Source organism: Aspergillus terreus, genomic scaffold (genome assembly GCF_000149615.1).
Source record: "Aspergillus terreus NIH2624 scaffold_12 genomic scaffold, whole genome shotgun sequence".
Taxonomy (NCBI): Eukaryota; Fungi; Ascomycota; class Eurotiomycetes; order Eurotiales; family Aspergillaceae; genus Aspergillus; species Aspergillus terreus.
In genome coordinates this window covers 1162881-1174428 of record NT_165935.1, presented here as the reverse complement: position 1 = coordinate 1174428, position 11548 = coordinate 1162881, and the positions used below count along the sequence as shown (strand labels likewise).

Sequence of the window (11548 nt, the reverse complement as noted above, 5' to 3'; positions counted from 1 at the left end):
AATGACGCGCGCCCTGTCGGCTTGTTCATGCCGTGGGTGGCTACCGGCGCAGCGCTGCAAGCCTGCCTGCCAGACGCCTCGGACCACCCACCCCTGATCTACCTGTCGGTTCAGCAAGCGCTGATGGGCCGTCCTCGCGAGCGGTATCGCTACGGCCGCGACCTCTCGCCCATGCCTGAAATGGCGGCGGTAGGAGCGGTTTCGGGACAGCCGATCTATAGGGTGGTCCGAACGGGCAGTCGGGATGCAGCGGCTGCGGAGGCGTTCTATCATGCCGGGGCAAATCGGTGGTCAACGGTGTTTACGTGCGTTATTAAGGATGTCGCAGATGGGCCGGCGTACCCGCGATGGGACTCGTATGAGCGAGTCGGGAGCTTGGAGGAGCTGGTTGAGTGTACGGATGAGGAGAAGCTCAGGGTATTCTATTGAGACGGCGATGGGATACAGCTGGATCTTACGTCTTACGACCTCTTGAATGATACATTGGACAGATTGTTCTTTATGCAAGCATACTACAGGGATTGGGAATGGAAACAAGATATTGTCGTACATCGAGTGATTGATTGCCGCGTAGTATAGATTTGTCCTCTGCGTACGGTGCGAACGTCCAGTTGACTCTATAGTCTCTGCAGCAAAACGGCCTCTGCCTGGAGAAGTTCAAACTCCACGACTCCATTCCTGCGCACAACTGCCCGGTCTGGCTTGCTTTTACCAATCCTCTCGCCAGAGCGCGGATCGAAACTGACACCCGAAACGTTGACTTCACTCTTTGCGTTTGTGCCCGGCCCCTGAAGCCTGATGATTTCCACCTTGGTTCCCGCACGCCACGATGTACGCACCTGGACCTCACGTCGAGGTCGCTGTCCCGGCGAGACAAACGTGCTATCTGTAGCAGATACGGTAGAAGGGTTGCTAAGTCCCATGCTCGAGTTCCACACGCCCATATCGACAAACACCAGCTTCTCGAGCTCCGGCCGGGCTGCCTCTTTGAACACGGCGTAGCCACTGAAATCGGACGAGTTTGCAGAAGGCAGCGCGGTAATTTGTCTCGGTGTATGATCATGACTGGCGAGCACATGCGCAAGGAATACATGCGAGTAGAAGTTCGCTCGAATACCAGCAGTCAGATTCTCGCCTTCGTACTCATACGGCAATGGCGTGAACGACGAGTACTCGCTATGGTGTCCCAGGTGGAAATACACCTTTTCGATCCCGATGCTTGCCGCCGTGAGAACATAGTCCGTCGCCCAGAGAGCCGCACCGAACGTGTCGCTGATACCACTCTGTCCGCTACAAGACGCAGAGTTCGTTTCACCGAGGACCAGCGGGCTGCCGGCTGCCTGTGCGGCCGCCTGCTGGGGAACGTATTGCGACAAGTTCCTCCACACGACCTGGTGATCTGATAGCAGGTCGAGCGATAGACGCGCTCGACGGGGTGCATCGCAGGTTGATTGGGGGTAGAGGTGGACCGCGTACGACTTGATGATCTCGGGGTCGACGAGCCCAGCCCGTGTCACATTGATAATATCAAAGTCATCGATCTCGTCCTGCTGGTCGGGGACCCAGGGAGGATCGGCGAAGACGGCAGCCTGGAACAACGGCTGGTGCTCGGCTTGTCGGTAGAAATCAGCCGCCATAATCTGGCTGGTCAGCTGCTTCCACTGGCGGGTGTACTCCTTGGTGCCCCAGCTGGCGTTGCGCCATCCTTTACTGATATAATGGTCGATCTCGTTACCCAGCTCGAACATGGATAGCGAGTCCCCGAGCACATCCATCGCGGCGGCTGCCTCCTGCATGGCGTTCGTCCACGACTCGGACGTATTGCGCAGGTTCAAGCAGTAAATGAAGTCCGTGCCATCGGGGAAATACTCGATCCACCCGCGAAACCAGTCCTTTTGTATCTGGAGCACGTCGACTGTGGTGTCGTTGGGGATTGCACGCGAGGGGACGTCCAGACCAGGCACGAACAGCGTCTGATCAGCGATATTACCACCAACGCGGATGGGCGCTGGTACGCCTGCGATGTCTGCGATATGGTTCAGGAGCTTTGAGGCAAGGCTGCTCTGCAGGTATGGTGCCAGTGAGGACGGTTCGATGGAATATCCATACGCATCTTGTCTCAGGATAGCTCCGGAGCTGTTGAGGGGAATGTCCACGGAGGAGAACACCACGGCCTGGCCGCAGGTCAGCACCGATGCCAGTGCGATAAATCGATGCATATTAAGGCGCAGTCTGCATTGATATCGTGTGGTTGCTCATATGGAGGAATGGAGGTGCCGTGGAATAAGAGCTATGGCTTGAGCTTCATTCGGTTAAATAGTCTGCGTGAGATGACTACCTTCATCTGCGGGGTTATACAGTGATGGAGTCGGTTAATTGCAACATCCTCGTTTCTCTCTTCTGATTCTCGGGAAAAATAGCGGAGAAATTGTCAACGCTACAATGGATCGGCAGTCTCCAATACTGGAGATACCCCTCAGAAGACGTCTGGGGTTCGGGATAATGTGTCCCGGGCTTATTATTTGTAGGCCATAGGTTTGGGACCTTGCTCTTTTTGGAGAAGCTTGATATTGGTGACTGGATATGCACCGGGCATTGTTACGTACCCATATAGGTTGAATATGGTTCAGAAGTCACCAAATGAATGACTTAAGGACAATCCGTGGAGAGAAATTGTAGATGCTTCTTACTACGCAGGTACGCCCAATGCTCAGCCTATGCCCCTGCAGTTATAATATGAAGCAATGAACCCTATATTAATTACGATTAGGACACCACAGCAACAGTCAAAGTTCCCGATGCGTTGTAATGAGACCCAATTTGCCTTCTCGTCATCACGCTCACTCTTTTGCTCGAGGACAGTTTTCAAGCCCCTCCAGTAGCAGCATTCGCCCCGTTCATCCTGGTTTTCTACACAGCCGCACATTAGTCTTGTGTGCATGCGTTCCTACGGGCTGCACAACTTACCCATAAAGGAGGAGTCAGGACGAAGCTCATTATCCCAGCCACCAAGAAGAACAACCACACGTTGCTCATCGCCTCCGTGATCTGCGGCGTCACCAGGGCTCGCTCCGACTCGGACAGTTCTTTGTACGTCCGGCTACTGGTGCCAGCGACGAGGTTCGTGATCTCAGTTGCACTCAGTGAGGGCATTGCCTGCGTCACTTTTTGCAAGGCAAGGTTCTGATAGATCGAACCGGCCATAGCAAGGAAGATGACCATGCCGAGATCTTGCGCTATCAACGGAGACACAGGGTTAGTATATGGTAATTGGATGGACTGGTGCTTCTTACAAATAGCCATTGCGCCCACGGCATTCGGTATATCCTTGAGGTCAACCAGGGACTGCACCACAGGGAACCCGGCGACCACATAGCACCCTGATCCGGCACCGACGAGGATACAATATCCATAGATCTTCGCGTTGGACGTGTTGAGGTCCGCGGTGTCTGCGTGGTCCGTATTTGTTAGCAGGGTTCTCGGTGTTACTATGGGCAAACTGACACAACAGTGCTGTTCCGACGACGACCAGTGCACTGCCGAATAGATGCCATGGGAGGATATATGGCAGTTTTGGCATTAGTGCTCCGTTGGCCATGGCGAAGACGACCATGGAGATGATGAAAGGGAGGAGTCGTACGCCTGCATCCAATGGACCGTCTCCCTACCAGCGAGGAATGACCAGTCAGGTTCAAACTTGGAAGTCACTTTGAAGAAGTGAAGGAACAAACCCGGATAAACTGGAAGAACAGTGGAATATAGTAAGTCATTGCCTATGCCCGGTTAGTATCGAGCGGCTCTCTTCATTCGGGTAGGGTAGTACAGACCAGCACAATACCGGACACTAAGAACATCTGCACCTGGAGGTTGATCAGGATCGGCCGCCGCAGGAAATGTGCTGGATAGAGCCGATAGTCCTTATCCACGCCTGGATGCAATTTGGCGACGATAATACAGACAATGAGAAGGACACCCGCGACAACCCAGAGCGCAATCTCATTGCCGGAGCTCCACGCATACAGCGTGCCACCAAACGTGATCGCCATTACCAGACAGGCAGATCCGGCAAGAAACGTCGTCGTCATGATCCAGTCTACCATACGACACTTTTCTGCAAAAGTTTTGCCTGGCTTTGGGTCCACGCTGGGGACCAGGAAGAGATAGGATGGGGCGAAGGCAGCTCCGATGGGAAGATTGATGTAGAAGGCCTAGAACGATGTACATGAGCAAGAATTCCACATCAATATTGGACGTATTGGTGACTTACCCATCGCCAGGTCGCCGAACTATCTGCAAACGCACCGCCGACCTATAACCATCAGTCGCGGTGGTCAGACACCCTGCCAAACGAGTGTGTGACAAGACCCTACCACTGGACCAAGAACACTTCCAATTCCCCAGATGACGGTGCTCCCAGCCATATAGATTGGTCGCTCTTTCAACGAGGTCAACATGGCCACAAAACTCAGCGTCCCCGAGTACATCCCAGATCCGCCCACGCCAGCAATGACACGGCCGACCACAAGGGCAGTCATATTCGGAGCGGCGCCGCACACTGCACTTCCGATTTCAAAGAGTGCGATATTGAACAGATAGACGTATTTGACGTTGAAGACCCCGTATACCTTGCCCCATGGCAGGACGCACATAGTGCCGAGCGCAAACCCGACGCCGATCCAGGGAAGAAGCGACACCTCACCGAACAAATCGAGGATGACCGGTTGAATGTCGGCGACCTACGTGAGTAATGTTAGCTATTTTCCGCTCGGAGTTTCTAGCCAAGGAGGTGGTATTGGAATTATGGGGTCGCACGATAGTATTGTCCAAGGCGAAGAGAAATGTTGTCGAGATCATTGAGGCATACGCAATCGCCCACTGCACCAGATTAGCTATATTTCCCGTACTCATCGTCAGTGAAGCTGTACCTTCCATCCATGAATCGGACGAGGAGATGCCTCTTTGGGAACGACATTCTCGCTGGAGTCGCTGCTCGTGACGTTGCCATTGCTGTCCTGTTTTTCTGGATCTGCATCCATGACCGGTACGATAAAGACAGTACGAGGAGGCAATTTGGGTTTGCAATACGCAATTACTCAAAGGAAGGAATCTTTCGCTGGCATTGCTACTTCTACTGTTTATATAGATGTCCCCAAACGGTCAGTTAGGGCTCCGAGCGGCCGCTCCAACTCCGTGTCTTGGCACCGATCGGCCGCCTCAATTCCGCGAGGGCGCATTCTCCCCCGTCACCTGACCATGTCCGTTCGACAGTTCGTTTCTCAACTTGGATGGTTCCTCTGTCTTCTTGTCCTCCCCAGCTTGTCGAGAATGCGTCGTCGGGTACTCCTCGATGACCCCTCGATAGTCTTGTGGCCGGCAGGGAGTGGACCATTCTTCGAAGAAGGTCTTCTTCTGACGTGGATTGAGGCCAAGATCTCTCATGAGAGTGTCCAGGTGCTGAGTGACGAGACAGCAAGACCCCTGTCAGTATTTGCTTATTGATGGTACGTCCTGTAAGCCTTGTCAAATCCGGTGCAATTGGCGACGGAAAATCCGTTCTTAAGGTTGACGACGTTCAAGATGGGAGAGTGACATACATCAGGTATATCTAACCGGTCTAGTCCACCAGCCACAGCCTCCCACTGTAACATATCCCTCTATAACTGGGTGAACGGAGTAGAATCTGGACCAAGCCCTGTGACAATGGACCCTCACGGGGAATTTCCCTGTCTGGGGTGTATATGTATGGTTCTGCAACACAATATATTGTGCCGTGTGCTAGAGCCGCAATATATTCACCAGCAAATGGAAACACACCCCAACTTGTTATTTCAGCCGATGTCCTCCGGTGATAAAGGCCCAAGAGTAGCTAGCGCATTTAAGGGCGTAGACACAGTCGCTAATCATCCGGATAGTGAATTGTTGGTGTTGTGAAGAGGCATTGGTGGACGACGGATGCTGACGCATGCATGGACCACCTCACGGGGGAAACAAACGAACTACCTTACTCCTCTTGCATGCTTCTGCCTCGTCTCTTCCTTCCAAGTCACCCTAATCGATCGGATAGGAAACAGAGACCATCTGCTGTACAAATCTTTAGCCTGCATCTTCCGATCTTTCTCCTCTCCCCTGTTGGGGGCCGTTGGGTCCTCAAAGGGACAGGAAATCGCATCTCACCTGCCGCGTCTCTCATTTAAACGGCCCTCTTCCCACTAAAGGATAGCCCACTGGCCTTGCAAACTATCCCACAGCATGCAGCGCCGTACAGTCGACGCATTAGACTCCACCGCAGGCTCAATGGAGGACCATGGCGACGACCGTCACAGATCTAAGAAAGAACGCGTTACCCATATCTCGGGACGACTTGCCTGCGACATTTGCAGAGAACGTGCGAAGACCCCATTGAAGTACCATCTACCGTGTTAACCCTTTTGTACAGGCAAGGTCCGTTGTGACCGGGGAGATCCCAAATGTGGCCGTTGTACGCGCCTTGGCTATGAATGCAGCTATCAGGGGCGCAAACGATATCGCGCTGCGCAAGCGGACATGCCACGCCAACTATCCGAATTGCAGACCCGATTAGGTAAATCGCACATTTGGTCTCACATTTGCTTGATTACCAACTCAACCGCGTTCTCGCTGACCCTTGTCCGTTTGTCTCAGCACACGCAGAAGCCCTGTTGCGGACCTCATCTTCGACAACGTCCACCACTACTGCAGCCGATCCGCGGCCGCTGCCTCCACATATGGATCTATCCTGGCCGGTGCTGACGCCGTCAGAGTGGCAGGGCGACCATGAACGACTGATGCAGCGGCTCCAGAGCCAGGTCACCCCGCCAATGGACCGCGCCTTTGAGGGGCTGGACATGTTGGCAAATCTGACGGAAGATATCCCGGACTTTTGGGGAGTCATGGACCCGGTTCTGGCGCCGGACGCGCTGTCAACTATCCTCGCGGGCGATAGTACTACTCAGCTACCCACACCCTTCGACGGTGGCTATCCTCCCGCTGGGAACGGCAGCTCCGTCTCTCCGGCCTTTGAAACCCTCTTTCCCTCTACTCAGGACCTAGAAGAGCCTATTCCCCTGTCGGATCTTGCATCTCTGTACCGGATTCCCGCTTTTTCCTTGTCTCCAGGATAATGCACTGACCGTCGACACAGACACCAGAAATACTTTGATATATTCTATCCGGTCCTCCCAATATTGAATCCATCGCGATTCCGCCGAGAATGGGCCCATGACCCCGCCTCCCCTCAGATCCGGGCGCTCAATTACGCGGTGGCCCTTGTCGGTTCGACGGTCGCCCCCGAATACACCCATCTACAATCATCCTGTTACAGCAACGCGCGCAAATACATCGAACTGTGTGAGCGCGATGATGACGAGACGCGTATTACGAGCCTGAATGCATTTCAGGCGTTATTATTCGTTCTCCGCTACGAATTGACGAGGAAGCATTTCGTGCGCGCATGGATGACCCTCGGCCGGGCCGTGACGCTGGCACAAATCCTCGACCTACGGAACATCGACAACGGTGAGGCGGCAAGACAACGCACCGGATCTCTACAGGGTGCCTCTCAGATCGGATTTGCCTGGGATAAGCGCGATCCCGCATCGCTGGAGGAGATCCGTCGGTCGTTCTGGTCCTTGTACATCTTTGAGAGCTACGGGTGTGTCCGCATTGGCCGACCTTGCACTCTCGACGAGGACGACAACTTGTGCATCTTCCTCCCGTCGCCCGGGGAGCTCAACGAAACATTTCGCCCCAGCCCAATGCCCTTTATTGGGGACCCGACAAAGCTTGCGGGGGTCAGCTACCTGACGTCCTATGCTGCGGTGACCATCATGGTGAAGCTGGCCCGCCTATGCTTTGAGCATGTGAACATCCTCTCGCGAAGTATTAGCGACTCCGGCTTCTGGGACCGTCATTACCGTCTGGTGAAGACGATTAATGACTACACCGCCATTTTCCAACGATATCTAACTGCGAAAGCCGTGCGAGAAGATGCATTGGCGTTTTCGCTCCACCTTAATCTCTGCGCAACGCACATCAACCTCCACGAGGCAGCGATCTGCAAGGTCGAAGAGCAAGACTTGCCCAAGCTCGTGGCCGCGGAAAGTCGTAAGTGCAGTGCCGCCGCGGCGTTCAAGATTCTTGGAGCTATCCGCATGAACTGGCCGATGCAGCGGTCAGAGGTAAGGCTTTCCATCTTCTTCTGCTTTTCCGAGTCCCATCTGATTCATTGTTTAGCGAGATCACTTCACCCTCCAAGCAACCTTCATCGGTTGGCCGATCTCTATGAGCCTGATGGCCCTGAGTCGCAGTCTTGCCAACGGTGACACGACTCCGATCGGTATCGTGGACTCACTGCGTCTGTTACGTGCCGCCCTGGACCAGGTAGAGGAACCAGATGGGTATTGGCACCAAGCCAGCAGAGCTGCGGTCACTGCTTTGGCCAAGTGGGATGAACAACAACGCGAGACTTCTTCGGGGGAATGATCTGACGGTTTGTCCGGAGACATGACTCCACTTTCTTGACAGAAGATAAAGACAGATTAATGTAGCAAACGATCAAGAGAAGAGCACGGATCGGTAGGGGCACGGCGTACTCGGGTTGCACTTACATATGGGTTATCTGGAATTATCCCTGGATCAGCTAGTGATTTCGCTTGCTGGATGCAGCACTTGAAACAAGATAGGGGTTGAGAATTTCTCCTTCTCTCCTGCAGTTGTCCATGACAACCGTATCTACTCCATATCCATCCTCGCAGGCGCGAGCTCAGCCATGGTTCATTTATTCACCGTCATCACAGCCCTGACAGCCCGCAACCCAGACGCAAGTCTGGTCCGACTTTTCATTCCGACCTGAGAGCGACTCGCAGCAGCAAATACGCTGCCGACGAAGACGTCCACGAGTAAAACTGTCGACGTCCTCGAGCAGTTCCACCTGTTTAGCCAGTTTGACTGGATAGTGGCGTCGCCGTCGTGTAACGTATTCACACATCTTCTCTTGTCCCGGGCGAGGGAGACCAGGTCAGGGAGACGGGAGCAAAACTACTTCCCCCTTTCAGATGTCGGATATGGAAAAGAGAGACTTGGGTCTTTTGCTTCTTGGGGCGCTGGTGTTGGGGCCGGGGGCGGCTGGCTCTTTTGGGCTGGCGGTGCGTGAGATACGATTGAGGCAGCAGTGGAATGGGTCGAGGAAGTTGCACTAGACTCGTTATATAGGGGTATGCCCTATCAAGGGACTTCGCCGTCTGCTTAAGTCTGGTGTATCGGCCACTACGTTGAACACATCACATAAACACCTTTCAATTGCTCTCCTCTGACACTCGAACACTACTAGACTCACCATCCTGCATCACAAACCCCATCCTCACCCTCATCACTCATCCTTCATCCTTCATCTGCTCGACGAACCCCATCCTCTAGTACCCCCCATCACCGACCCAGCTAATCACAAATCTAGGTACATCCATTGGCACGGTTGCTCAGACACACATCTCCAGCCTGATCACTGGTGCCGAAGCCCTCACAAGAAGCGCTGGTCAGTCCCTCAGCCTGTACTTCACTGTTGCAAGTAGTCCAGGTGGTCGAGAAGAAGCCCACGCGCACATTGAACGTGGACCAGCTAATGCAGCAGTTCGACCCGCCCTGCTGCTGACATTGGCTGCGCGGCGACTTGCCGATCTGCAGGTCAAACGTGCAGGTCGTGCCGGAGACGCACGAGAAGAATGCCGCACAGGCGCCCCAGGTCACGGCGTGTCTGGTGTCCGTTAAGAAGCTCGACCGCTTGGCGAGGCCCAAGGTGGTGGTGTTGCCCGCTACAACGGCCAGCAGGGCCTCCACATCCTCGGCCATGTCCGGGTCGTTAGCATCGAACTTCCTGGCGTACGCGGCCTCGGTCAGCATGCGGGCTTTTTCTTCATCGGTGCTGGCCGTATGAGGGTCCAGCGCAGTCATCCAGGCCTTGGTGTCGGCGTCGTAGTTGACGAAGTAGGCGCTGATGTCGAAGGGGGCCAGGTCACCTTTGGCATCGGGGAAGTAGTCCGCGGCCGTCAGAGAGACAACGAAGCCGGTGTCCTCTGCGCGAGGAGGGAGAGCTGAGCTGTAGGAGAGCTGCGCGAGGCCAAGAAGGCTGGCGGTGATGGTAGAGAAGTGCATCTTGTTCTTGAATTGGAAGCTTGGTTGATTGCTGATGGAGAATCACCTCTGCTGCCGTCTTTCGGGCTGACTTTATAGTCGAGGCATCTGCTCCTCATGATCTGAGTGTCTACTCACGACAGACTGTAGTGAGCTGTTCACGTCCGTTAACTCCGACTCCGTGCTCTGTCCTGACGTGATATCAACGCCACTCATCAGAATCACCGGTGTATGTGGCCGTTTCTGGTGGGCAAGAGACCAATCGATGAAGCTGTACTTGAGCCTCCGCCCACCGGATAATCATTAGAAATCACACCGGAGCAAGTGCGTGCCGTTACCCGAGACGAATATAGCGTACTAGTCGCATCTAGGAAGGAGATGAGATGAAGATGTTGCAGTCACAGTATAGCCAATGTTTGCTACAGGGTCCGGAAGCAGGGATCACGCTGCAGAATCTCACCGCGTGGTCTCCCGCAATCTCCTCTTTCGTGATAGCGTGCACATAAGCCACTTGATCTTAGTCAATGATGACAAGGAAGTCAAGCCGGGACAAGAACGAACAAGCTACTCTAGGCGCCGATCATGTCCATGCCATTCCCCGAAAGCTGTCCCTGACCTTCGAGCCACTCCTACTCCTACTCTTCCCATTGGATCCAACACCAGACATAAGCAGCCTCACCCCCAAAAAGGAAACTCGTACCCCAAATCAGCGTCCCCTGTCCTTGGCGATGGTACCGGCGTTTGCATGGGGTGCACCCGGGATATGGGTGCGGTCACATGAGCGACTTTGGAGAGCATTGTAGGGTGCCGGGTCAGCTTTTGGCCAGTATCGCATGATGACCATTGTACTTCCGATGATGGAGAGGAGATGGAGTGTAACGAGGATGATAAAGGTTTGCAAAGGAGCTGCTTGCAGTCGCTCCCCAATAGAAGTGGCCAACGACTCGATGAGATGGCCAAGAGAGGGTAACTCGGGCATTGTGATGGTAGGAGAATCTCTTCAGCCGATATAGACCATGGGGATTCCTCAAGTGGTATGCGTGAGATCACAGAGCTGAGGCTGGGAAACTATTTATAATATGGTGTCAGCCTGCTGACGCCACACCGCGATCTATTGGAGTAGCTTCCAGAGCCGTGCATGTCGCGCTATTCAGGAATTCTGCTTTTCCCGGTGCCAGCATTTTCACTGGAACTCTCTTAGTAGCCATACTCAATATGTCGAATACTGACAAGTAGGGAGGCGGGGTTTATGCTGACTGCCCCGACTAGGGTCTCCCCAATAAAACAAAGATCAAAGTCGTCCAGTACAGTTAGGCTTCGTCGTCGTGATGAAGAGTAGGTGACAATGGTTGCCATTGGTCTCAGTATGTATTAGAGCATTGACAAAATAGAGCGTCCTGTCATA

At 53.9% G+C, this 11548-nt stretch overlaps 4 protein-coding genes across 4 annotated transcripts; 1 reads left to right on the top strand and 3 right to left on the bottom strand.

Moving 5' to 3' along the window:
* Positions 1–617: 617 nt before the first annotated feature.
* On the bottom strand, positions 618–2219 carry ATEG_08405 (glycosyl hydrolase family 79 C-terminal domain-containing protein; the record flags this gene model as incomplete). The annotated part of the gene is made up of 1 exon (XM_001217026.1): positions 618–2219. One exon carries the CDS (start codon positions 2217–2219, stop codon positions 618–620), a length of 1602 nt encoding a protein of 533 aa, XP_001217026.1.
* A 646-nt stretch (positions 2220–2865) lies between these two features.
* On the bottom strand, positions 2866–5036 carry ATEG_08404 (uncharacterized protein; the record flags this gene model as incomplete). Its single annotated transcript, XM_001217025.1, has 9 exons — positions 2866–2910; positions 2968–3236; positions 3294–3449; positions 3505–3664; positions 3732–3773; positions 3828–4208; positions 4268–4309; positions 4371–4736; positions 4926–5036. 9 exons carry the CDS (start codon positions 5034–5036, stop codon positions 2866–2868), a joined length of 1572 nt encoding a protein of 523 aa, XP_001217025.1.
* A 1507-nt stretch (positions 5037–6543) lies between these two features.
* On the top strand, positions 6544–8499 carry ATEG_08403 (fungal specific transcription factor domain-containing protein; the record flags this gene model as incomplete). Its single annotated transcript, XM_001217024.1, has 4 exons — positions 6544–6580; positions 6778–7084; positions 7160–8195; positions 8251–8499. 4 exons carry the CDS (start codon positions 6544–6546, stop codon positions 8497–8499), a joined length of 1629 nt encoding a protein of 542 aa, XP_001217024.1.
* A 568-nt stretch (positions 8500–9067) lies between these two features.
* Positions 9068–10164, bottom strand: ATEG_08402 (uncharacterized protein; the record flags this gene model as incomplete). The annotated part of the gene is made up of 2 exons (XM_001217023.1): positions 9068–9211; positions 9502–10164. 2 exons carry the CDS (start codon positions 10162–10164, stop codon positions 9068–9070), a joined length of 807 nt encoding a protein of 268 aa, XP_001217023.1.
* Positions 10165–11548: the final 1384 nt, after the last annotated feature.